The following is a 23,535-nucleotide window of genomic DNA, read 5'->3' as shown; positions in this document are numbered from 1 at the left end:
GAGCCTTAGCTGCTGCTGCGTGGTCTGACCCTGCAGTTACTGTACCCGCATGAGTCCGTTCACTGGGATGGACAGGCCCATAAGGCAGAGCCAGCTGCCAAGCGCTGAAGGGAACACTTGCACCCTGACAGGAATAAAGCTCTTCATTTTTAGCTTGTAGTAAATGCTAGCCTAACATATAAACCTTTTAAAATGCAAATAAAAGAAGAAAATAGAATTGGCCCACATTCTCATCACCTAAAGTTACTGAACCGTATCGTGTTGGTGTCTCTTCAGATTTTATTTTCCTTATAGGAAATAGATTTTAAAAAGGCTTTGGCCCTCAACAGAGCTGTGGTACACACACCTTGGGGTCTAATCAATGTCCCAAGCCAGCAAGCACTCCTGCAGCTCCAAAGTGAGGGCTGATGGTGTCAAGAGTCCAGCGAGGCACTGCCACTCCTCAGCAGCCTTCCACTGCAGGGATCTGGGGGCTGCGAGGCTTTGCTTTGGAGTCAGGGTCTCATTCAGTATCCAGGCTGGCCTGGGACTCCAGCAATTCTCCTGCCTCGGTAGAGGTGAGCCACTGAGCCACCCTGTCTGTGGGATCTAAGCTTTCACTGTGTGACCTGAGCTGTGGCAGGTCCTGAAACGTAAGTGTGAACCCCTTGATTGATTCCAGGGCTAGAGTTCTAGGTTTAGAGTTTTAAATTGTATTGTGCCTTTTCATATTTATTTTGTGTGCATGTATAGGTTTTTGCATGTTCATGCATATGCAAGAATGTTGTGTGCCTGTGGAGGTTGGAAGACAACTTCCTGGAGTCAGTACTCATCTTCTACTTTGTGGTCCTTTGATAAGACTCAGGCTTGGTGGCAAGTGCCTTCACCCATTGACCCATCTACATGTGTAGGCTTTTTTCTTTTCTGTGCTGGGGAGGGAGCCTAGGACCTCTTGCATGTGAGGCCAGTGCTCCACTTAGTGAAACCCAGCCTTGGCTTCTATTTCTTCAAATACTTTTGAGGCTAGTCATTAGAAAGTAGGTTTAGTTATAGTGATGGCCTCTCTCCTTTGTCCCTATGTTCTATACAGATCTCTTTTGGCCTTTGGGTGTTTCTATGTTAACACTCAGTTGAATTGCTGGCTGGCAGGTGTGCTAAGGGGATAGTTTTCAGGGATTTGACATTAATCAGAAGGGACATTTAAAGTGAACTTTCAAGGTCTCTGGCCCTGTTGGCAGTTTTAATTCCAGGCCTTGATTAGGGAGTCAGTCCATTAATATTTCAGCTAATGCCAAATGTCTTTAGTGCAAACACTCTGGCCTGGGGAGAGGGACAAAATAAGGTCCAGTGCCCACAGTACATGGAGGGAGGGACTTGTGCAAAGCTCAGATGAAGCAGGGGAGAGACATACAGCATGATATATTTAGAAAGCAAACACCAGCACAATGCTGAGGTTAAAAGACAGAAATAGAAAGAAGGAGGGAGCAAGCCACTGGAGGAGAGCAGAGTTCGGCTGCCTGTGAGCCCATAGCATCTCCAGGAGCTGCCATGTGGCGCCGTTTCCTCTGCCCTGGGGAGCCCCCAGCTGATGCATCGCACACCAAGGCCAGAAATCACCCCCCACACACTGTTGGGTCTCTGCTCTTAGCTTGCTCTTACATTTAATGGTGTTGAATCCGAGTGTGGGGGTGCACACCTTTAACCCCAGCACTCAGGAGGCCAAGGCAAGCAAATCTCTTGAGTTCAAGGCCAGCCTGGCCTACACAGTGTGTTCTAGGCTACACAAAGAAACCCTGTCTCGAAAACAACCACAAAACAAAAAACAAAAAAAAACAAAAAAAAAAAAAAACCCATGGGGTTTCCAAAGACAGGGATATCAACATGGAAGCTTGAAGATAAGAATAAGTCTAGTTGTTTGGATCCAGGATAAAGATGGTAAAATTGGAAACAATTCAGAGAATATGTAAATTTTTCCCAGAGTGTAGGATACTTAACAGGTGGTTCTCACTAAATAAAAGAGAAATTGGCCTAAGCTACAAAGCATTCCAGTTGGGATAAAGAAGATAGGAGGAAAAAAGAGACAGCAGGAGAGAAAGGCTTTTTAAAGGAGGCCAGGAAAGTTCCAGAAGGTAATTAATTGCAGCCAGCTACCCTGCCCGAGGGTGGGGCTTTCAGCCCATTTGGCTGGGTCCCCATGCTAGTGGTGACTGTCACAGCTGTCCCCGCAGCCACTGCCCTCTTTCAGTGGGTACAGGACTGGGGGTAGATCTCTGGGAAGGCAAAAGCGGGCATTCACTGCTTTTCCTGTCACTATAACAAAGTGCACGACAAAAGCAACTTGCATGAAGGGAGGGTTCATGTGACCCACACTTAGAGGGTGCAGTTGATTGTGGCTGGGAGGACATGGTGGCAGGAAGCTAAAGCAGCTGGTCACATTGCTGTACAGTCAGGGATGCTTCAGCTCTGTTCACTCTTAACTTTTTATTCAGGCCTAGACTCCTGCCCATGGGATAGTTTGGCCTAATGAGGTGGTTCTTCCCACCTCATTTAGGCCAATCTAGACACCCCCCCCCCACAGACATGTGGTTTATTTCCATGGGGGTTCTGAATCCCATCAGGTTGGCATATAAGATTAATTGTCCCAGGCTCCCTCTCATTTGTTAGGCTATGATGTCATCTTGGGAACATGATCACACTGTGGAGGGTGGGTGTGGGGATACATAAACCCCACACCATTTTCCGAGGTGAGGACTCCCAGAACTATGGTTCCTGCCTGTACCTCTGAAGCAGCCCCTTCTACACTGTGGCTGTAGTCTGAGATAGGAATGCAGTGGACAGGGAAATGACAGCTGGTAACTCCTCATGTGGGTCCCGAGTCTGGATGTTGAACAAAATGACTCTCAAGTGACTGACTCCACAGAACCCAGAGCTCCACAGTGTTGACAAGCTTCTTCACACTCAGAGGCCACGTTTTTCACTCCTGGGCTCCCCTTCTGAGAAACAAGTTTGGAAATCATGTTGTCTAGGACCTAGTCCTAGACGAGTTAGTTTCAAATTACAGCCACCAGGCGGCGCTGTTCCTTAGCAATTCCAGCAGGAAGTCGGGAGCCTTTGTGCCCGTAGAGACTGCTTAGGGGTGTCTGATCATTCCGGGCCTGCTGTATCTTGTGACCTAGCTTGATCTTATTGGGATGGGTCAAGTCCGAGAGATCATTGGCCCCCACTCTGTGGATAACTTCTTGGGCACAAGCATCCTGGAAACAGCTCTTTGTTTCCTAGGCAGCCCTACTAGTCAGCTGTGGCTGCATCTGGGTGCCTTGGGTACTATGATGTGTCTTCAAACTCAGGCAGGCTGCTGCAGGGACTCCAGTCCTGAAGCTCGTTGCCTGGAGCAAGACAGTCGGAGCCAGCCTGGAACTGCTGCAGTTCACAGACATGGCCCTAGAGGGCAACGGTGTGCTGTGTCCGCAGCTCTTCCTCTGGCTGTTGCAAGTTCTTTGCAGTGCTAGTGATGGGATGGATGGAAGAGCCTTGTGCCTCCTAGGCAAGGGTCTTCACCTCTTCTTTCCAGAAATCTTTCATCCGTTGCCATAGGCACCCCCTCTTGATTGCCTTAGCATTTACAAACCCGATTTTCATCCCATTCTAAATCATTTTGCTCTGTCAGACGCTCTATTGCCTCCTAACAGTCTCACTCCACCATGGAGCTCAGCCACTAGATCTCCACACCAACCCATGAGATCCCAACTTGTCTTGGTCTACTCTACTGCAGTGATGAACATCATGGCCAACCTGGGGAGGAAAGGGTTTATTTGGCTTACACTTATACATCACAGTTCATCCTTGAGGAAAGTCAGGGCAGGAACCATGGCGGAAGCTGATCACTGGCTCCCTCACCATGGCTTGCTCAGCCTGTTTTCTTACACAATCCAGGGCCATCAACCTAGGGGTGGCTCTTCTCACAGTGGGTGGGGCCCTTCCACATGAAGAAAATGCCAGCAGAACAATCTGCTGGAGGCAATTCCTCATTAAGGTTCCCTCTTCCCAGGTGACTCTAAGTTTGTGTCAAGTTGACAGCACACTGCTGAATCAACTTAATTCTCCTGTGACCTCTTCAGCCCTCACATGTCATCAAACACCTCTCAGACCTGATTCCCCCAATAAAGCCTATCCTTTCCCTATTGTCTTCCAGCACTTCCTTCCAGCATACCACAAGCTGGGGTGTGGGGAGCTCTTTAACTTAAGACTCCTTGAATTCTGCAGTCCAGAGGCAGCACTCCCCTAGTCCCCATAGGCTCCTGTATGCCGTTAGTAAGGCCCTGTCTGCATGGGCTGTCTTCTCTCCCTTCCCAATGCAGAACAAACTTCCTGGTCTGGGAACATAGCTCAGTGGTAGGAGCACTTTCTAAGCATGTCTGAAGCCTGGGGTCCACCCCACCATGAGAGAGAGGGGAGAACGAGAGGGGGGAGAGAGAACATGCTCATGCGTGTACATTTGGTACATATGCATAGTGTTTGCATGTGGAGGCAGATGTTGATATTGGGCGTCTCCCTCGATCATCCACCTTATTACTATTTCCTTTTTCTCTTTTGGGGGGGGGTCTCTGAATCCAGAGCTCAATGATAGCTAGGCCAAATGGCTGGTGATCACCAGGAATCTACCTATCTCTGCCTTCCCGGCCCTGAGATTGCAGATGTGCATCATCAAACTTGGCTTTAAAATTTAGTTTTATAAGTGTGTGTGTGCTTGAGTATATGTATGTGTACCTCATTGCAGTGCCCACAGGGGCCAGAAGAGGGCGTTGTATTTTCTGGATCTTTTGGACAGTTGTAAGTCCCCTGATGTGGGGGCTGGGAACTGAACTGCTGAATTCTGGAATAGCAGCCAGTGCTCTTAACTTCAGTCTCTCCAGACCCACACCTATCTTTTTATGTGGTTGCCATAAATTCAAACACAAGCCCTTGTGGTTGAGTGGCAAACCTCCTGTCTCTGCTTTCTATGCCACAAAGACATAAACAAGCCATTATTTCTAGCTCCTGTTACTATGGAGACCCTTACTGCCATGTCCCCCTTGCTATTATGGTCTGTATCCCCTCAAATTATGAGTCAAACAAATCTTCCTTTTAAGTTTCTTCTGGTCATGTTTTTGGTCACAGTAACAAGAAAAAACTATACATTATCGTAACTAGTTTCCTAGTCTCATCTTGTTTTGTTTGGGAGATTTATGTATTTATTTATTTATTTTCGAGACAGGATTTCTCCGTATTGTTTTGGAGCCTGTCCTGAAACTCACTCTGTAGACCAGGCTAGCCTCAAACTCATAGAGATCCACCTGCCTCCCAAGTGCTGGGATTAAAGGTGTCTGTCACCAACACTTGGCTAGAGTTTTTTATTTTTATTTTATGTGTATGAGTGTTTTGCTTGCACATATATCTATGTACCATGTGCATGCAATATCCTTGAAGGGAAGAAGAAGATGTTGGGTCCTCTGGAACTGGAGTTATAGATGGTTGCAAACTGCTATCTGGGAATCTAACCAATGGTCTTAACACCAAGCCATCTCTCCAGCCCCTAAATTTGTATTTTTTATTAACATAAGGGAAAAGGTAAACAGCCAGCTCCCTGTGTTGTTCTGATTCTCAGCTCACTTCCCGGTCTTGTCCAGTGCTGCCAGTTATCTGGCATCCCTGTGTCCTTCCGTCCCCATGGAAACACCACTCTTTTATCCTCAGTCCCACTTGGAGCCACTGTTTGTACATGGGTCACCCCACCCATGGCTGATAAAGCCTGTGAGTTAATTCTCCATCTTTCCATAGACTACGTCTTCCCAGACCTGACTGAGAAGGCGGCTTCCATGGAAGATCCAGGCCAGGCTCAAGACCTGCCAAACCTCCCCTCCACCCTGCCCAAGACTGGTCTTGCTGAGCCTCCCTGGCATTTTCCTCTGGAGGAGGAGGAGGAAGAGGAAGAGGAGGAAGAGGAAGAGGAAGAAAAGGAAGAGGAAGAGAGAGAGAAAGAAGCAGAGGAGGAGGGGGAGCTGCTCCCCGTGAGCGGGCCCCCAGAAGGAACCACCGTGCAGGCCCATGACTCTGTACCTAGCATCAGCAGCACCAGCAGCCAGGGGCCTGGGTCCACCAGACACAGGCAGGAGGATTCTGGGGACCAGGTTACATCAGGCATGGAGGTGGAGGGCAGTGTGAAGGCCACCTTGTCAGTGCCCTCAGTTACCACAAGTACAGTGTCCCTGGGGGATCAGAACTATAGCCAGGAGTTTCCGGGCACCGAGTGGTCAGCTGGGGGCCTGGGGGTACAGTCTGAGGTCACCCAGGGAGCTGGTGAGGAGGCCACCCCAGGAGCAGCTGACTTAGATGGCCAGCAGGGGGCACTGCCATCTTCCTCATTCCCGAAAACAGTGGCTCCAAGTGGGACTGAGGTCCCCAGTGAGGGTCACCTTTACTCCAGGGCCCCAGACTCTTTCCCACCTAGACCCCAAGACACAGAGTCAACCCCTTCCTCTGCTTTGTGGGGACAAGGTCTCAGTGAGCAGCCCCTGGAGGGTCAGGCAGCTGAAGCTCATTCACTAACACCGTGGGACTCTACTCAGGTAAGACAGATGGACAAGCTGCCCTCCCTCTCTAAGAATACCTACTGTCCCCTGGGCATTACACCTCTGGACAGGGGAAGCCTCTCTTTTCATTTATGACACCCTGTTTAGTCTTATGCACGTGGGGTGGGCTCCCTGGCATGGCAGTTCAGGCCTGCACCTCCTCCTACTCGCCAGAGGCCTCTGAGGCCTTGGTGCCCTGCTTTCTGTTTCCTGTACAGGTGATCTGCAAGGATTGGAGCAACCTGGCTGGGAAGAACTACATCATCCTGAACATGACAGAGAATGTAGACTGTGTGAGTGCTGAGCTAGCCACGTGGAAGGGCGGGAGGGGCAGAGGGAGGCGCCACCGTAGGGCTCTTGCCGGGGAGAGGCCAGCCCAGTCCAGAGCTGAGCCAGCATCTACTACTTAGGGAAAACCAAAATGAGATCTTTCCTACTTAAAAATTCTAGTGCTCTTTTCCTCCTTGCTTCTGTAGTTTTGGGTTTTGTTTTTTCTTTCGAGCCCAGGTCAACCCCAACTATACTATGTAGCTAAGGGTGAGTTTGAACTCCTGATGCCCCTGCCTCCACCTCCCCAGTGCTGAGATTGCAGGGCCTGGTCTCATGCACTGTTAGGGACCAGATTCAGGGTCTCTTGCCTGCTAAGTAAACACTTCACCAACTGAGCTGCATCTCTGGCCCCTCCCTCTTTTCAGTTCTAACAGATTTCGTGTTCTTGTGTGCTACATGCCTTATTCTGTAATGAGAGCAACACCTATTATTTTTGACTGTAGGGTTTTGTTGAGACAGGATCTTGCTATTTTGGCCAGGATAGCTTGGAATTTCTGGGTTCATTCAAAGCTTCCACACCCACCTTCAGAGTGCTGGGAGTATAGTCAAGAACCATTGTTGTCCAATAATATCTTTTTTAAAGAGCTGTCTTCATGTGGGGTGTAGTGACACATGCCTGCAATACCAGCACTGTGGCAGCTGAGACAGGGGAGTCAGAGGTTCAAAGCCAGTTTGAGCTACATAGTGAGATGCTGTCTCAAAAAGGGTGTTTACCCATATCCTACTTGCTTTTTTTTTTTTTTTATTTGTTCTTAAGCTTTTTATAAGGTGTGTGTTCATAGCTGTCTGGGTAAGCATCAAAAGGCTGATTGTGTGTGTGTGTGTGTGTGTGTGTGTGTGTGAGAGAGAGAGAGAGAGAGAGAGAGAGAGAGAGAGAGAGATACAGAAGTGCCCTCAAAGCCTTGCATGTGCTAGGCCATCAGTCATTGAATCAGCCACAGATGGGCCCCCTGATGGGATGTGAAACCTCCATGTGGTAAAGATGGTGTCCTGTCCTATTCTATTGGGGTGATAAAACATCCAGACAGAAAGCAACTGGAGGAAGAAAGACTTTGGCTTATACTTTCAGGTCACAGACTGTCATTGGGGAAAGCCAGGGCAGGACCCATGCCCAGTGGGGGTGGCTCAAGCCTTTCTTCCCAGCACTCAGGAGGCAGATCTCTGCGAGTTTGAGGCCAGCCTGGTCTACAGAGTGAGTTCCAGAGCTGTTATACAGAAAAACCCTGCCTTGCGGGGGGAAGCAGAATCTATGAAGGAATACTGCCTGCTTGCCCTCACTCCCAGATTTTTTTTTTTTTATACAGCCCAGACCACCTGCTTTGGGGAAAGGTGCAGCCCCCAGTGGCTGGGTCCTCCTGTACCAATAAGACAATCCGTCTCGGACATGCCTACAGACCAACTTGATCTAGGCAATTCCTCAACTGAGGTTCCTCCTCTCATACCTGAGGATGTGTCAGGCTGACAATACTAGCCAGGACTGTGGCTCCTAGGCTGGTGGCCTGGCTGTACTATTACTTCATTTGGAAGTCTCTAATGTCAGTGGCATCAGGTCTTTCCCCTTGGGGTGACTAGACTGTCCCACTAGAAATATGAAGAGCCATTATCAGTGTTCTAGGAGCCAAGGCAGGGCAGAGGTTGGACATCTCTATGTATCAGATAAGCTTACATGAACAGCAGTGCTCATTAACTCTGGATTGCAGGATGAATAACTCCCAAACAGTCCTCTGTCACTCTGTTTTACTCTTGAAAACATGAACTCCCAGGGCCAGGATGTTGCTCTGTGTACTGCTAAGCACACGCCAGTCTTTTGGGTTGTCCCTAGAGTGGTGTGTGTGTGTGGGGGGGGGGGTTGAAAACAAAACAGAAAAGAGAAGATGCACTTCTTCAGGCAGAGAGATGGTTTGCTATTGTATCCATCTCAAAGCACCACTTGTAGACTTCACTTCTCTCTCATCCAGTAATCAATCCATTATTAACTTTTTGACCTGTGTTTGAGGAGAATGGGACAGTGTGTGTCAAAAGTGGCAGGTCACACTCAGCTCGTCTTCAGGAAAAGATAAGGAGGAATGTGCCTGCTGCCCCTCAGAGACGGTTTTATGAAATGCAGCTGCGGTTTCAGAATTTTGCATTTGAGATCTGCAGACAAGGCAGTTTCTCCTGCTTTCTACCTAAAATTTAGGAGGCAGGAAGGGAGCCAGCAGGGATCAGCAGGCACAGGTACAGACCGGTGAAACAGTAAATGTCAAGCTGATCCTGGAGTTCGCGACGCCAAGGGAACCTTTGCTGTAGAGATGGAGAGGCCAATCTTGCTGCTTGGCACAAGAAGTACTAGGAAAAGAAATGTTTGGGCAGTTGTCAGGGAAGACCAGAGAGTTCTGGTCTTTGCTTTAATGAAGAGGATTGGATTACCAGCAGGACTGACCCAGAGGGACAGCTACTGTCCCAGAATCTGTGATTGAGTGAGTGCAGGATGTTAGCCCACATCTCAGATGGGGAAGCTGAGGTTCAGAATGTTTCTGAGGTCAGAGCTAAGAAACTGTAGCATTTGAACCCTGGTGCATTTAGTTCCAAAGCCAGGGCTCTCCCTCCCTTAGCTAATTCTGAGTCTGTCAGACTTTGCTACCCTGTAAAGGGTGGCTGGTACACGTGTGGCAAAGCAACTGAGGGCTGCAGAATCCCAGAACAGCAGGCAGAAGCCTGCCCTGGCCTCCCACATCAGTGAACACTGACCAGTTGACCCTGGGCTCACCTTACTGTTGTGGGACAGAGCTACTGACCAGGAAGCTAGAGAGTGTCTAGACCTGAGCTGCACTGGGCATTCACTATGGTAACAAGGAACAAGCCCAGTATAAAAGTCAGCCTGGTGGATTTCAGGTTGGCACGACAACCAAGGGATAGGTTCATCTCTGCCTCAGGTGTCACAAGGAAGGCCTGCTTTGTGATAGCCCAGCTCCACAGCACCCTGGAGAGCTGAGCATCTGGGAGAGGGGTCTAGCTGGAACTCTTGGGAGAAATGGAGTCGAGGTTTTTCACACACAAGAGGGAGAAGGTGCTGAAGAGGGTCTGAGGACCAAAGGAGGGTCTCTTTTACAAATGGCAGGCATGAGCCTTGAGGCAGCAGCCTGGCCTCTACACTAAGTTCCTGTGGAGGGCTGGGTTCATTTTCATGTTACGTTCTATAATTGTATTTGACATTATCATCTAAACAGTCAGGTAGAGTCTGAGGGGGAAAGAACCACCTCACCTTGCTTCTCCTCACCCCAACCCCCTTGGCCTGTTCTCAGGGCACTCTTGACCATTCCTATTGATTTTTCAAGTCCTTGTAATAAAAGCACTCCTGTCAATCTCTCCAGGCTCAGTGCTGGCCACTTGGTGAGATGACCAGCAGAGGAGCCCCGCCCACTGTTCTCAGCCTCCCTGCTCCCATGGGCATTATCAGACTGCTTCCAGAGGCCTGGACACTGCAAACCCCAGTTAAGGGTTTGTCATTGTCAGTAGACTCATCCATGTCTCCTCTATCTGGGTGGCACTGGGGCAGGCTCACATCTTTACCGTGATACTTGGCAGATCTATGTGAACCAACAAGCTGTATCTGTCTATACCCTGCTCTCAGAAGGTCCTCAAGCTGACCAGACTAGCCAGAGGACCACTTAGGCCTTTGGGAGATGGGTTGAGGGCAGATGGGGTCAGGATACCATCATTCCTTATGCTTGGTTCCTCTGAACCCCTAGGAAGTGTTTCGGCGGCATCGGGGACTACAGCTCCTAGCACTGGTTGAGGAGGTTCTGCCACGTCATCGCAGTGGCCACCGTGGGGACTGGCACATCTCTTTGAGCAAGCCCAGTGAAAAAGAGCAGCACCTGCTGATGACACTTGTGGGAGAGCAGGGTGAGCTGTCCTACCACAGGCTCTACTGGGGTCTCAGGAAAGAGCAGATAGGTTGTAGAGCCAGGAACCCCAAATAGCGGCATGCCACTGTCGGACTCTGGGTGGAGTGATGCTTAAGTTCTGATGATGCAGAGACAGCTATGAACATCACACACTATGATGGGGGCCCTTGGACTGTACAGGTGCCTTCTAGCATCACACCTGTCATATGGTGTCCCAGTGAATCAACTGGGGGGGGGAGGCTGACAGGGAACATACATGGGCTTCGAGACTCTCCATGATTAGAACAAGAAGTGTAGCAGAGAAGGCTCAGACAGGCTGCCCTAGGAAGGATTGGGCGATGTGCAGACACCTCAGGGGTGTTCTGGTGATGATGGCATTTCTTCCAGGGGTGGTACCCACTCAAGATGTCCTATCCATGCTCAGTGGCATCCGAAAGAGTCTGGAGGAGGTAAGTGTACCAGGACTTGACTTGGTGGCCACTGCAGCATCCTTTCCCATTCCTGATCTCAAAAGAGCTGAAAGAATTCACAGCCTGCTCCAGGGGAGGGGTGTGCCTCAGGGCCCTGGCCACCCCCTGATATAAAGAGTGTGGTGCAGGAAACCAATTGAGCAAAAGGACACCCTCTGGCCATAGTGAGAGTGGCCATGGGAGAGTAGAGGAGATGCATGACACCTGTGATCTTAACATTGGGACAGGAAAGGCCCTGGGCACCCTCACCGTGGGCTGCAGCTGGCATCCCTATATGACACCCCCCCCATGCCAAGCTGCCTGAATGACACCACCTACCCCTAAGGTGGAAGCTATGCTTCAGGACACCGACTTAGAGGAGTGGATTTGAATGTCTCCCAGATGACTTTTTGTTTTGTGTAATTGATGGGAAGAGGTGTAGGGATGCCATCTATTTGGGTCATGATAGTCAACATGGAGAACAGCTGGGCAGGGCAGAAATCAGTGAGGATATGAAGGGGCTTAGATGTGGCTATTGGAAGCTTTTTTTTTTTTTTTTTTTTTTTAAGATTTATTTATTATATAGACAGTGTTCTGTCAGCATGTACGCCCACATGCCAGAAGAGGGCACCAGATCTCATTATAGATGGTTGTGAGCCACCATGTGGTTTCCAGAAGAGTGTTCTTAGATGAACCAACAGGGACAGAACAGTATGCCCTTCAGCACAGGTCCAGGTCCCAGGCCTGTCAGGGGTTCCAACTCCACCCTTGTAATGTTAGTAGCTCTCAGGACTTTTGCTGAGGCCCTATTCCCCAATTTCCCATTCCTCAGATTGGCATCCAGAACTACTCCACTACCAGCAGCTGCCAGGCTCGGGCCACTCAGGTACGCAGTGACTACGGGACGCTCTTTGTGGTGCTGGTGATCATCGGTGTCATCTGCTTCATCATCATTGTGCTTGGCCTACTCTACAACTGCTGGCAGCGTAGGCTGCCCAAGCTGAAACACGTGGTGAGTAGGCCTCGAAAAGAGTGGAGTGCTGCCAGTATCTGCCAATGCCAATCAGCAGCCTCACCTGGTGACCTGTACCAACTGAGTTGCTCTCACTACCAGGCTGGGCCTGTGTCCATCTCTCTGAGGCTAGTACTGTGGCTTTCTTTGAGAGAAGGTACACTGTGTGTGTGTGTGTGTGTGTGTGTGTGTGTGTGTGTGTGTGTGCGCGCGCGCGTGCTAGTGTCACCAGAGGGTCCCTCTTCTTCTCCAGCTCCTCCTATCCCCAGTGCTCCTTGATTCAGGGAAGAACAAGAGCTCCTGCAACCTACAGTAGAGGAAGGGGTCAGGCCCTGGTCATCACGCCCAGCTCACATGCTCTGAGTTTCAGGGAGTCTCATATCTATGATGGGTTGTTGGGAGGGATCAAGTGACACCAGGGAAGTCACAGGGTTTATGGTGCAGAGAATAAGGCTAGAGCTGCAGAAACTGTCTACTGGGTCCCAGAGAGCTCCACGGGGGGCATGTCGTGGCTGCCACCACGTGTGCCCAGCTCTCTCTCCCGCTGCCGCAGTCGCATGGCGAGGAGCTGCGCTTTGTGGAGAACGGCTGCCACGACAACCCCACGCTGGACGTGGCCAGCGACAGCCAGTCGGAGATGCAGGAGAAGCAGCCCAGCCTGAACGGCGGTGGGGCTCTCAACGGCCCGAGCAGCTGGAGCGCGCTCATGGGCAGCAAGCGCGACCCTGAGGACTCGGACATGTTCGAGGAGGATACGCACCTGTGAGCGCAGGGCCACGCGAAACTGCGCGGGACTACCCGACGCCGCGGCCCCGTGTCCCTCCCGGCCCTCCACTCAGGGTCACTACGCTTCCCCACCGCAGCAGGCGACCACGGCGCAGCTCCCACCCCGTCCCGCCCGGCCCCGAGCGCTGCCCGAGGGCGGCCCGCTCCCCGCGCCCGGACTCCATTAAAGCCGCCAAGACACACGGGCCGCTCCGCCTCCACGCCTGTTTCTTGCTTCCCGAGGGCCGCGCTCTGGGTGGTGGAAGGGACCGGGAAGAGTAGGCGGGCCACGGGAGGTCACCCGGGCGGGGGGCGGGGCCAAGAGCGGGTGGGCAGACAACCGTGGGGTTGTGGGCGTGGCTAGATCGTGTGGGTGGAGTCTAGGGAATGTGTCCTCCAGGTGGAACCCAGGAGGGGTGGGCTGACCCTGGAGCAGGCAGGGAAAAGCCCTAGTAGGCCAGGCGCCGGCCTTGTGGGCGGGGCCTAAGCCGCACAGGTATCAGGATGGATGGGAGAGGTTAAGGGAGTCTGCGGGTCTGGGCTGGGGGAGGTGCTGTCCTCAGGGCTGAACCTGGGCTAGGTGGGCGGGGCCTTGAGCGGACGGCCCTTCGGGTGAGGCCCTTCTAGAGAAGCGGGGCCTTGGTAGTGAGCTATCCTCTGGCGAGTGGGCGGAACCTAGGGTTGAGTTGTCCTGTAGGCGTGTGGGTGGGGCCCAGGATAGAGGTCCTTTAGAGGCTAAGTGGGCGTGGCTAAGGTTAATGGGTGTGGCCTTGGTGAGAGGTCTTCTGTACGTGGAGACGGGGCTCAGGCCGGCGCGGTCCTCCGGACGCCAGGCGCCGCTGCGGAGCCGCTGTCGGGCATTGCGAGGGGCGGGGCGGTGAGTGTTTACATCCGGCCTGACACAGAGGTCTCCAGACATCGTTCGGCCGGGGGTCCAGCATCCCTCGCCATGGACACTAGCGACCTGTTTGCCAGCTGCAGAAAGGGGGACGTGGGACGTGTGCGGTGAGGACCTGCAGTGCAGGAGGCGGGCGGGTGTCCGCAGGGTGCGTCGGGCTTGGGTTTGCGGGGCGGGCTCCGTGGGGCTCCCGAAGCTGACCGAACTCGGAGAGAACATGCTCCAGGTATCTTACCTAACTCGGCGTTGGGAAACGACTGCTCTCCACGGAGATGTCAAGAGATGCAGATGCTCCTGATGCAGCCAGTACGAGCCTGGCACCGAGATCCTAGTCTCTCTCCGTGAGCAGGCATGGACGAGAACGGATTCTGGCCCTCACTGTCTTTTGATGGACTCCTTTCTCCCATGGCCCATCTTTCCAAATCCCCTGGTACTCGTCAGAGGAGGCCAGGCTACAGTTCTGTACCAAAGCCTCCTTAGGCCTGTCCCCAACACCAGATGCACGTCAGAGCTAAGGACCCATCTCTCAATGTAACCGCAACTCTGAGAGCCCAGGTCCTGCCTTGATGTCCTCCTTGGGCTGCCACGTCCCAGTGATGGCCTCCTAGTTCATGACCTCTTCTCTCAGCATCTTAACAATTGTTCTTTCCACTTCTTCCCTAGATCTGCCCCTGTCTCCTGCTCACCACTCCCAGAGTGCCTGCACCAGCTTTCTCTGGCCTCTCTGCCTTCACCTCCCCAGGCTGAAGTAGGGGTCCCATCACCCTTCTCTCCCAAATGTTACAAGACCAAATTCCTTAGCCTTCTTAACTTGGGGCTTGGCCTCTGTCCCTGAAGCTATCACCCAACTCGCAGTTGCTGATCCTTGCAGGCCTGTACACTCCCAGGCTGCATCCTTCTCAGAGGAGTCCCTAGCCAAGATCGATGTGGTCTCCTTCCCCTTCCTGGTCTCCTCCTCCAGATTAGCAGTTCTGACTCAGGCTCTGAACTTCCTGCCCAGGTACCTGCTGGAGCAACGAGACGTGGAGGTGAACGTTCGGGACAAGTGGGACAGCACCCCTTTGTGAGTGTGAGCTGTGGGGTAGCTGGGGGGGTAGGATGGGCCTAACCTACTGACACCTGCCCCCTTTTCCTAGATACTATGCCTGCCTCTGTGGGCATGAGGAGTTGGTGCGCTACCTGTTGGCTAATGGTGAGAGAGGGTCACGGTCTGACTGTATGTAAGCTTTGCTACACATTTGCGTGCACCCCTGATTTCTTGTTAACACCCCAAAGCCAGTGGTTTATTAAAGCTTGCCTGAAGATTAAGAAAGCAAAGTCAGCCCCCAGCTACAGAGGTCAGGCAGATCTACACAAGATTGATCCAGTCACACAAAGATGATCTTAGCACCTGGGATCACACACCTTTAATCCCAGCACTAGAGGGGTATAAAAGACAGGAGCAGGGTTTTCAGTAGTCAGAATCGGGCATTTGTTCTCCATCTCAGTAGTCAGGTTCAGGAGGAAGACATGGAAGTCTCAGGATTCTCCAGCCACACTGAGGAGAGGCAGCAGTTTGAGGTTTGGTAGAGTAAAAGCTAGTGACCAGCTGCTTTGCTTTTCTGATCTTCAGCTTGAAGTTTGAACCCCCATATCAGTCTCTGGGTCATTTATTTATTGTGCTACAGATACTCTTTAACCCTCTGCCCACTCCCCATGTCACCCTGGGCCGTAGCACCATCAGTTTGCTAAAGTGATCACTTGTCCCACGTATAATCTGACCCCCATATTGCTGGCAGGAGGATCTTTTCTGTAGCAGAGCTGATGGGATTTGGGGAGTGTTTTGGGGGAAAGCTATTGGGCATGGTTGCTCACACTTGTAATCCAGTCACTGAGAGAGAGGAGAGTTGAGGCAGGGGGATTATCTTAAGTTCCAAGCTAGCAGAGGCTACATTGAGAGTCCTTGTTTCAGAAAACAAAATAAAAAGGATAGGAGGACTTGCCTGTCTAATTGCACGGGACCCACTCCTTAGGTCTCTCACATGCTGGCTGCCCATCAGCACCTGGCTCCTTAGTGCCCCACGAGACCTAGCCGTCTCCTCCTCAGTTGCAGTATCTCCTGCTTAGACTGGAGTTCATAACCTAAGTCTGTGCTCCTCTTGCTTCATTTAAGTCCCTGAACTTGTCACCCCACAGCCTCCCTGTGCAGCCACCACAATCGTCACTTTGCTTTTATTTTGTAATAATAGTGGCGGTTGCATACTAAGATGCTCATACTTCCCACTAGTGGAGGGCCAGTCAGCAAGATGGCTGTAGATAGGGCCAGCTATCCAGTCTGCACTTAAGCTGCACATAGTTTGATATGTACTTCGAATATGCTTACATTTAAGTGCACGGATTGTGTGCCTTTGGCCTTCACAAGGACTCAAGGGTTGCCTGGACCACATTGGGAAGGAAGGGCTTCTGGATGCTACTTGTGGGAGCTGGGGAGGAGGAGAAGGCCAGAGATCAGTATCCCTTGACTTTAACTGGTAAGCATCGCTTGCTTTGTAGGAGCCCGCTGTGAGGCCAACACTTTCGATGGAGAGCGGTGTCTCTATGGGGCGCTGAGCGACCCCATTCGCCGAGCACTGCGCGACTACAAGCAGGTTACTGCATCCTGCAGGAGGAGGGATTACTATGACGATTTCCTGCAGCGGTGAGCTGGGGGCGGAGCTTGCAGCACTAGTGGGGTTACTGCGCACCCTGGGTGGGTTCAGGTGGGCGGGGTGTACTGAGTGGTTTTGATGCACTCGCATTTGCCTGAGTGATGCATCCCTTCCTGGCTTTCCCCAGGCTTCTGGAACAGGGTATCCACAGTGACGTGGTCTTCGTAGTACACGGAAAGCCGTTCCGGGCGCATCGCTGTGTCCTCGGTGCTCGCAGCACCTACTTCGCCAATATGCTGGACACCAAGTGGAAGGGCAAGAGTGTTGTGGTGCTCAGACACCCCTTGGTGCGTCTGTCTGCCTTGGCAGAGAGTGCTGACTTCTGAGTGAGCAGTTAGCTGATGCTGGGTGCCTGATCTCTCATTTCTCCTCTGCCCACAGATCAACCCAGTGGCCTTTGGGGCTCTGCTGCAATACCTCTACACAGGTGACTGACAGCACACCCAGGGTGGTCCTGAGCTGACATGCCCCTTTGAAGCCACTCACTCTTGGGGAGGTGGGGTGTGCCGGGCATGCAAGCATCCTGACTTAGGCAGTGGACTTGTTTGCTTGGCAAGAACACATCCCATCCACAAACTGGTCAAGTCTTAGGTCCTTCTGGATGAGGAAACCAGGGCATTGAGTAGGAATCACTCTCAGGTCCTGACCCAGCCCCCTGCACCTCCAGGCCGCCTAGACATTGGTGTGGAACATGTTAGTGATTGTGAACGCCTGGCCAAGCAGTGCCAGCTGTGGGACCTGCTTGAAGACCTAGAGGCTAAATGCGAGAAGGTGTCTGAATTCGGTGTGTACAGGGTCTCAGTCCAAGGTCTTGGGGATAACCAGTAGCGCTGGTCAAGCTCTAAATCCCTGCTGTCCTCTCTCCCAGTGGCTTCCAAGCCTGGCACATGTGTGAAGGTGCTTACTATTGAGCCTCCTCCAGCAGATCCCCGGTTGAGGGAGGATATGGCACTGCTGGCTGACTGTGCACTGCCACCTGAACTTCGGGTACTGGAGGGCGTGCTGGCCTGGTGGGCAGGAGGGGTGTCTGGGATGGAGCTGTGGAGAGCAGTCCCCACATTGCTGGGTTCCCCTCCTAGGCCAGCCTGGGAAGCTGCTTCCCTTTCCAGAACAGCTTCGCTCTGATGGGTGCCTTTCCTATACCAGGGTGACCTAGGAGAGCTGCCTTTCCCATGTCCGGATGGCTTCAGCAGCTGCCCTGATATCTGTTTCCGAGTGGCTGACTCCAGCTTCCTCTGCCACAAGGTGCCTGTCCTCCTCCCATCTCGACTTGGGCTGGGTCCCTGGAGGGCAGATCCAGCCCGGGTACTTTTATGAATCTTCTCTCTCAGGCTTTCTTCTGTGGCCGCAGTGACTACTTCCGGGCTCTGCTAGATGACCACTTTCGAGAGAGCGAGGAACCTACAGCCTCTGGGGAGCCCCCAGTTGTCACCCTGCATGACATCTCCCCAGACATCTTCAGCCATGTGCTATACTACGTATACAGTGACCATACTGAGGTGAGGCACCAGGGGGGGCAGGAGGGGATGGAGCCCTGGACTGTCTGCCTTGGTTTGTCAAGGTCCTTGGAGCTCTGGGCTCTTGGGTCATCCCTGCCCTTGGCTGCCCTAGAGTTCCTGACTCGGGCCTGTGAATGGCAGTAGACAGTGACAAGGTGTGTATGCACTGGAGCAGGGGAGCCTGCAGGAGAGGAGTTATGTTTCCTATTGGTCTGAAAGGCCAGGTGGCTTGCTGGGGACCCAGGTGTCCCTCTGTCTGGCTTCTCCAGGGCACTCCCACAGACCTTTCCTTGAAGGTAATGTGGCCTGGTGGGCCACATGGTATCTCGTGTCTACAGAGCTGCTCCACTGGGCATGCCATGTTGCAGGAAAGTTCTGTGTAGGTATGGTGGCCCTGACCCTTAGGCTATGACTCCTATCTTACCCTGGCTTTGTCCTCTACAACTGAGATGGAGCCACAGGAATGTAAGTACCTGTACTACTTCCTGTTGATTCCAGTCTTGCCCCTCCCCCCCAGGTTCTGCCATAGGCCTCCTCCTGCCTACTTCCCTCACTTCCTTTCTCATGATCTGCCACTCACTCTGTGGCTGGCTGAGTCTGTCATCCTGAGTCACAAGTTCCCTCCTGAAGAAGCTTTGAACCCCAAGAACATTCTTAAAAGCTCTGAGTGGGGATTGAACATGACCTAACAGTAGACTAGTCTCTTGTGGGCCATATGCTCTTAGGCAGGTTACATGCCTGCTCAGTGCTTCAGCGAATCCCTGGACATGGGAGAGAAATGTGTTCCCTTGAGTCTTATGCATGTGACTATATGTCCACAGGGCAGTTAGACGGCAGGGTAGCAGCCTGAAGGGTAGTGGCATAGTCCTCCTTTTGTTCCCTCTGCTCAGTCCCTGAGCCTCCCAAGGTCAGGCTGAAGCTGGACCCTTGGTCTTTCTCAGCCAAGGCCTTAGCTGTCCCCTGCTCAGTTCTGTGTGGTCTCACAGAGGAGGAGCCATGCCCGTGCTTGTGAACTAGAAATAGAAATCTCCAGCTCACTTTACTAACCGTTTTTCAAGGTAGGCAAGAATATCTCTGTTCCAGGGATGAGGAGACAGGCACAAAGAGGTGAAGGGACTTGCCTGGAACTTCACAGCCTGATTTGGAGAACTCAAGTATATGACAACCTATACTGCTTTTGCTGGAAAGCCTCCAGCCCTAAGCACTGGTCTGCCTTAGGCATGGGATCCTCTCCCCTCAGTTCCTTTTGCCCATTTCACCCTCAAGGATCTGGGCCACGCTCCAGAGTTATGCCAGTTGTGTTCCCACTGGGGCCTCCACTCTGGGCCCTGCGAGTAACTGATGTCCCTATGTCTCTCTCTCTTTTTTTGTTCCCCAGCTGCCTCCTGAGTTGGTCTATGACGTGCTGAGTGTGGCTGACATGTACCTTCTACCTGGCCTGAAGCGGCTTTGTGGGCGCAGCCTGGCCCAGCTACTGGAGGAGGACAGTGTGGTGGGTGTGTGGCGCATAGCCAAGCTCTTTCGCCTGGCCCGGCTGGAGGACCAGTGTACTGAGTATATGGCCAAGGTCATCGAGAAGGTAGGCAGGGGTACAGAGAGGGGAGGCTGTGAGGGCAGGATACAGCCTATGCTGGGATGCAGCCTGCCCTGAGCCTGTTCTTCTGTAGCTGGTAGAGCGAGAGGACTTTGTGGAGGCTGTGCGGGAAGAGGCAGCAGCTGTGGCCGCCCGGCAGGAGACAGACTCCATTCCACTTGTCGATGACATCCGCTTCCATGTGGCTAGCACAGTCCAGACCTACAGTGCCATTGAAGAGGCACAGCAGCGACTGCGGGCACTTGAGGACCTGCTTGTGTCCATTGGCTTAGACTGCTGAGCCCTTGCCATCTGGCAGCCCTGTGGCTAGAGCTCCCATGGTGACAAGCATGCGCAGTGTGTGCATGCAGCAGCTGTTGCTCTTGCACGCTTGGTGGCATTACAGTGGGCAGAGGAGACTCGTCGGGCTCCGGGGAACCTCACAAGGTGTTCTTGGGATGAGCCTCCTTCCCTAGTGCACAAAGAAGCCCCGAGATTTGGGACTGACACCACTCAGGGAAAGCTGGGGATTGGTAGGCCTTGAACTCGGTCCCCTCTCCTCCAGGACTCCGCCTCCTCCCTCCTGGCCCTCACCAGTCCTGGCTTGCTTCAAGTATTTCCATGTACAGGGTTGGATAGGAAATGGAGAGTGTGTGTGGCAATAAAGCTTGAATTCACTGTGGAGACCTCAGCCTGTGTTGGGTTGCAGCTTGGGAGGGCAGGTATTGGGAAGTGGAACTTTTAAGGAGGGGAAGCTGGGACTGTGGGTTGGGGATTTTGGGCATTTTCAGCAAGAACATTCCACGGGGGGTGACCCAGAGGCTTGGAGAACAGGTTCTAAGCCAGGCAGGCCTTTACCCCTGCCATTTAACCACAGCAGGTGTGACTCGATGGCCTAACTACACAGACCAAGACAGTAGAGAGAGATGGTATTCCCTGGGTGCCACTCAGAGACCCTTGCGTTGGCCCGAGTCCTGGATAGCCATCTATCTGTGCTTGTTACCCTGAAAAGCTATAGATCTCCCTGTCTTTGTGCTTGTCATTTCCCAGAACTTTCTAGGTCCCCCCCTCTCAGGCCATTTGGAAAAAGAACTGAAGCCACCGGCTGGAACAAGTTGCCTTTAGTCAGGCTTTGGAGCAGAGTGGTACAATGACAGATGGCAGGTGCTCCAGAGCCCAGCATGGGCGGAGGGGAAGGCAGGGTCTCACTGGCTCTGCCTTTGTACCTGTCCCTACCAGGGCCTGGGTTGCTACTATGTTCCAAGCTGGGGAGATGAGTTCAGTGTGTGGTTATCTGGGAAGGATTACCGCCACCCCTGGTCTGTGGTGAGCCTGGGTGTTTGTGAAGCACATGCAGGAACCACTTGCTGGGAGGTACCAGCCAAGCAAGGGTGTGGCAGTGACTTGCATCTTTAAGCTTGTACTTTGAAACCACAGGGACAGGGAGGACAGGGAGGATGGGGACTTGGGCCACACACATTTCAGGATGTGTGGGCTTCACAAGGTAAAGGGAACGCTTAAAATAACATGCATTTCTTCCCATGTGTGATTAATTATTAAATCAAGTCTGATTAAATCAAGTTATTTGAAATCAGAAAGTTTCCCATCAGACATCAATAATATGAACAAAAGAAATTTTGTTTTGTTTTGAGACAGGGTTTATCTGTGTAGCTTTGGAGCCTGTCCTGGAAATGGCCCTGTAGACCAGGCTGGCCTCGAACTCACAGAGATAACACCTGCCTCTGGCTCCCAAGGGCTGGGATTGAACACATGGGTCACCACCACCTGGCTTTGAGCAAAGAAATTTTAAGTGCCCCAGAATCCATATTCTTCAGGTTTACTGATGCCAAAGTCAGGTCCAACAAGGAGCCAGGCTGTGGGTGAGGGGTAGAGATGAGTTCCCCAAACACAGCACCCGTGCCCAGTTCCTCAATTTAGTGGAAGGCAGAAACCTGCGTGTTGTAAGTAGGAGACACCAACCTTGCTACTTGTTAAGCAATGGGATCCTTCCTGCTCTGCCCAGATAGCAATTGTGAGCAGGTGAGATGTTCTCCAGTAGGCTGTCCCAAGGGGCTAGACTAGCAGAGCCAGAGGGTGCAGAGAGCTGAGGGGTCTGGTTGCTTCAGGCTATAGAAACCAGAGTCAGGGCTCCAAGTTCTCAGGTTGGGGATTCATTGCTCTGGGCTTTAGCCCACAGTGGCTTGGGTAGCATGTAGGTCCTGATAGTGTTGCTACCGTCAGCTGACCAGGGTCCTTTTGGTGAGTTTATCCAGCTAGAAACCATAGAGAAGGAGATGATCTTCTGGTGTTGGTCCAGGTTGTTCTTCTCTGTGTTTGGCTGCAGCAGGAAGCAGCAGGTGGTATATCCACTATCCCTGCAGCCTTGGCTATCAAGACCCATAGCCTTGTAAGTGGTACAACTCTTGTGTGCGCCTTAGAAATCTGACTCCAGCTGTTGGCAGCAGCCGGTGTGGCACTCTTGTGTAGCCTGGCAAGTCTACTTTGTCCTTAACACAGTCTTGGCTCAAGGTTTGGGACCTGTGGCCCTGAAGCCAGTTCTTGGAAACTCCTCTAGTGGCCTGGGCCTGCAGTTTCCCTTCCCTGGTTCCTTCCAGCTTTTGATGTGCCTCAGTCTCCACTGTCCAGTTTTTGCTCTTCCTGCTCCACTTCCTGCCCTGGCAGCTCTTGAACTAACTGATCAGCTTCTGCTTCTGTTATGACCCTTTTGTATCATAGCCCATTGACTTGATTGTCACTGATGCTGCTCCTGCCTCTCTGCCTTCACTCTGCTGTGATTTCTGTTAGCCCAGCCCCATGATATGACCATAGACAAGAAGAGACCACTCCAAAGGAGCCCCTTCCTGAGACTAATGCTATACCACAGCAGGGACTGGAGAGCACAGCAGGCTATCCCTACCATTTATGAGTGAGCTTGAGCAGCCTGCTTATTCCGCTTGAGGAGAGCTATCTGGGCCAACTACAGCCTTGCCTCAGCACCAGACACTGCAGTCCATCTGTTAGACCACCAGGGAATTTGCTCCTCTGGCTTAGGTGGCAATGGCTACAAGAGCCATCTAGTGCTCACCCAGGCTCACACAGCCCTGGCTGAGGCTGTGCCCTCAGGTGCTGGGACACTCCTATGTGCCTGATTGGGAGGGAACTTGCATAGTTGTCTTAAGGTGTCTCTGGAATGTTCCAGATGGCCAGAGCCAGCAGAAGGTAGTAGAGATGACAGTTTTGTTCAGAACAGCCACACTTCAAAAGCAAGCTACCTAATTAGGGCGTTACACTGCTTCCATCTGAAAGCGTCTTTAGGCTTTGTTTATAGGAAAGCAAACACGAGAACTTCTCACTGATTTTTTTTTTTTTTTTTTTTTTGTAAAGATTGGTTTCTTTTGAGACTGGGACACGTACCCCAGAGTGACTTCAAAACTGGCCATGTAGCCTAGAATAGCCATAAACTTCTGAATCTCCTGCTTCCATCGCCCAAGTGCTGGGATCATGGTGCACACAGCACCATGCCTGGCAGTTTTAACAGCTAGCAAGTGTTTCAGGAAGAGGGGGTCCCTGGGTCCCTCTCATCTGTCCCAGGGCTGCACCCCCAGAGTGGGGAGCCTAGCCCTATAGCTAGGCTATAGTGTCACTGCTCAGGCCCAGAGCCTGAGGCCTTGTGAACTCAACACCACTCCAAGCACAATGTGTATCCCTATTTATAGAATCAGAAAGGGATATTTGCACCTCTCAGGGCCATGCTCTGGCCATCTTTTGTGTGAAGAATTCCATTTAAGTCAATCACAGCTTCCTGTCAACCACCTGGGGCACACCTGTGAGCACCCAGGAGGATA

At 52.1% G+C, this 23,535-nt stretch overlaps 2 protein-coding genes across 3 annotated transcripts in view; both read left to right on the top strand.

The window, feature by feature from the left end:
* Positions 1 to 13,241, top strand: part of Podxl2 (podocalyxin like 2) — a 28,763-nt gene extending 15,522 nt beyond the window's left edge. Inside the window, exons 3-8 of the mRNA XM_051203328.1 lie at positions 5,797 to 6,584; positions 6,806 to 6,880; positions 10,649 to 10,805; positions 11,195 to 11,256; positions 12,089 to 12,268; positions 12,822 to 13,241. Coding sequence (XP_051059285.1) covers positions 5,797 to 6,584; positions 6,806 to 6,880; positions 10,649 to 10,805; positions 11,195 to 11,256; positions 12,089 to 12,268; positions 12,822 to 13,034 — 1,475 coding nt within the window. The 3' untranslated portion in view covers positions 13,035 to 13,241. The remainder of the gene's footprint in view (positions 1 to 5,796; positions 6,585 to 6,805; positions 6,881 to 10,648; positions 10,806 to 11,194; positions 11,257 to 12,088; positions 12,269 to 12,821) is intronic.
* Positions 13,242 to 13,848: 607 nt separating this feature from the next.
* Abtb1 (ankyrin repeat and BTB domain containing 1) lies at positions 13,849 to 20,374 on the top strand. 2 transcript variants are annotated; one of them, XM_051203297.1, is made up of 13 exons: positions 13,915 to 14,038; positions 14,595 to 14,679; positions 14,932 to 14,994; positions 15,068 to 15,123; positions 16,464 to 16,608; positions 16,746 to 16,905; positions 17,000 to 17,045; positions 17,286 to 17,402; positions 17,487 to 17,605; positions 17,765 to 17,863; positions 17,950 to 18,117; positions 19,496 to 19,696; positions 19,785 to 20,374. In XM_051203297.1, exons 6-13 carry the CDS (start codon positions 16,852 to 16,854, stop codon positions 19,989 to 19,991), a joined length of 1,011 nt encoding a protein of 336 aa, XP_051059254.1. In that variant the 5' UTR covers positions 13,915 to 14,038; positions 14,595 to 14,679; positions 14,932 to 14,994; positions 15,068 to 15,123; positions 16,464 to 16,608; positions 16,746 to 16,851; the 3' UTR covers positions 19,992 to 20,374. The 2 variants fall into 2 exon arrangements, with proteins under 2 accessions (XP_051059253.1, XP_051059254.1); XM_051203296.1 differs by lacking the exon at positions 14,595 to 14,679 and having other exon boundaries at positions 13,849 to 14,038.
* Positions 20,375 to 23,535: the final 3,161 nt, after the last annotated feature.

Source organism: Phodopus roborovskii, unplaced genomic scaffold (assembly GCF_943737965.1).
Source record: "Phodopus roborovskii unplaced genomic scaffold, PHOROB, whole genome shotgun sequence".
In the NCBI taxonomy this organism is placed as follows: Eukaryota; Metazoa; Chordata; class Mammalia; order Rodentia; family Cricetidae; genus Phodopus; species Phodopus roborovskii.
This window is presented reverse-complemented; position numbering and strand designations above follow the sequence as displayed.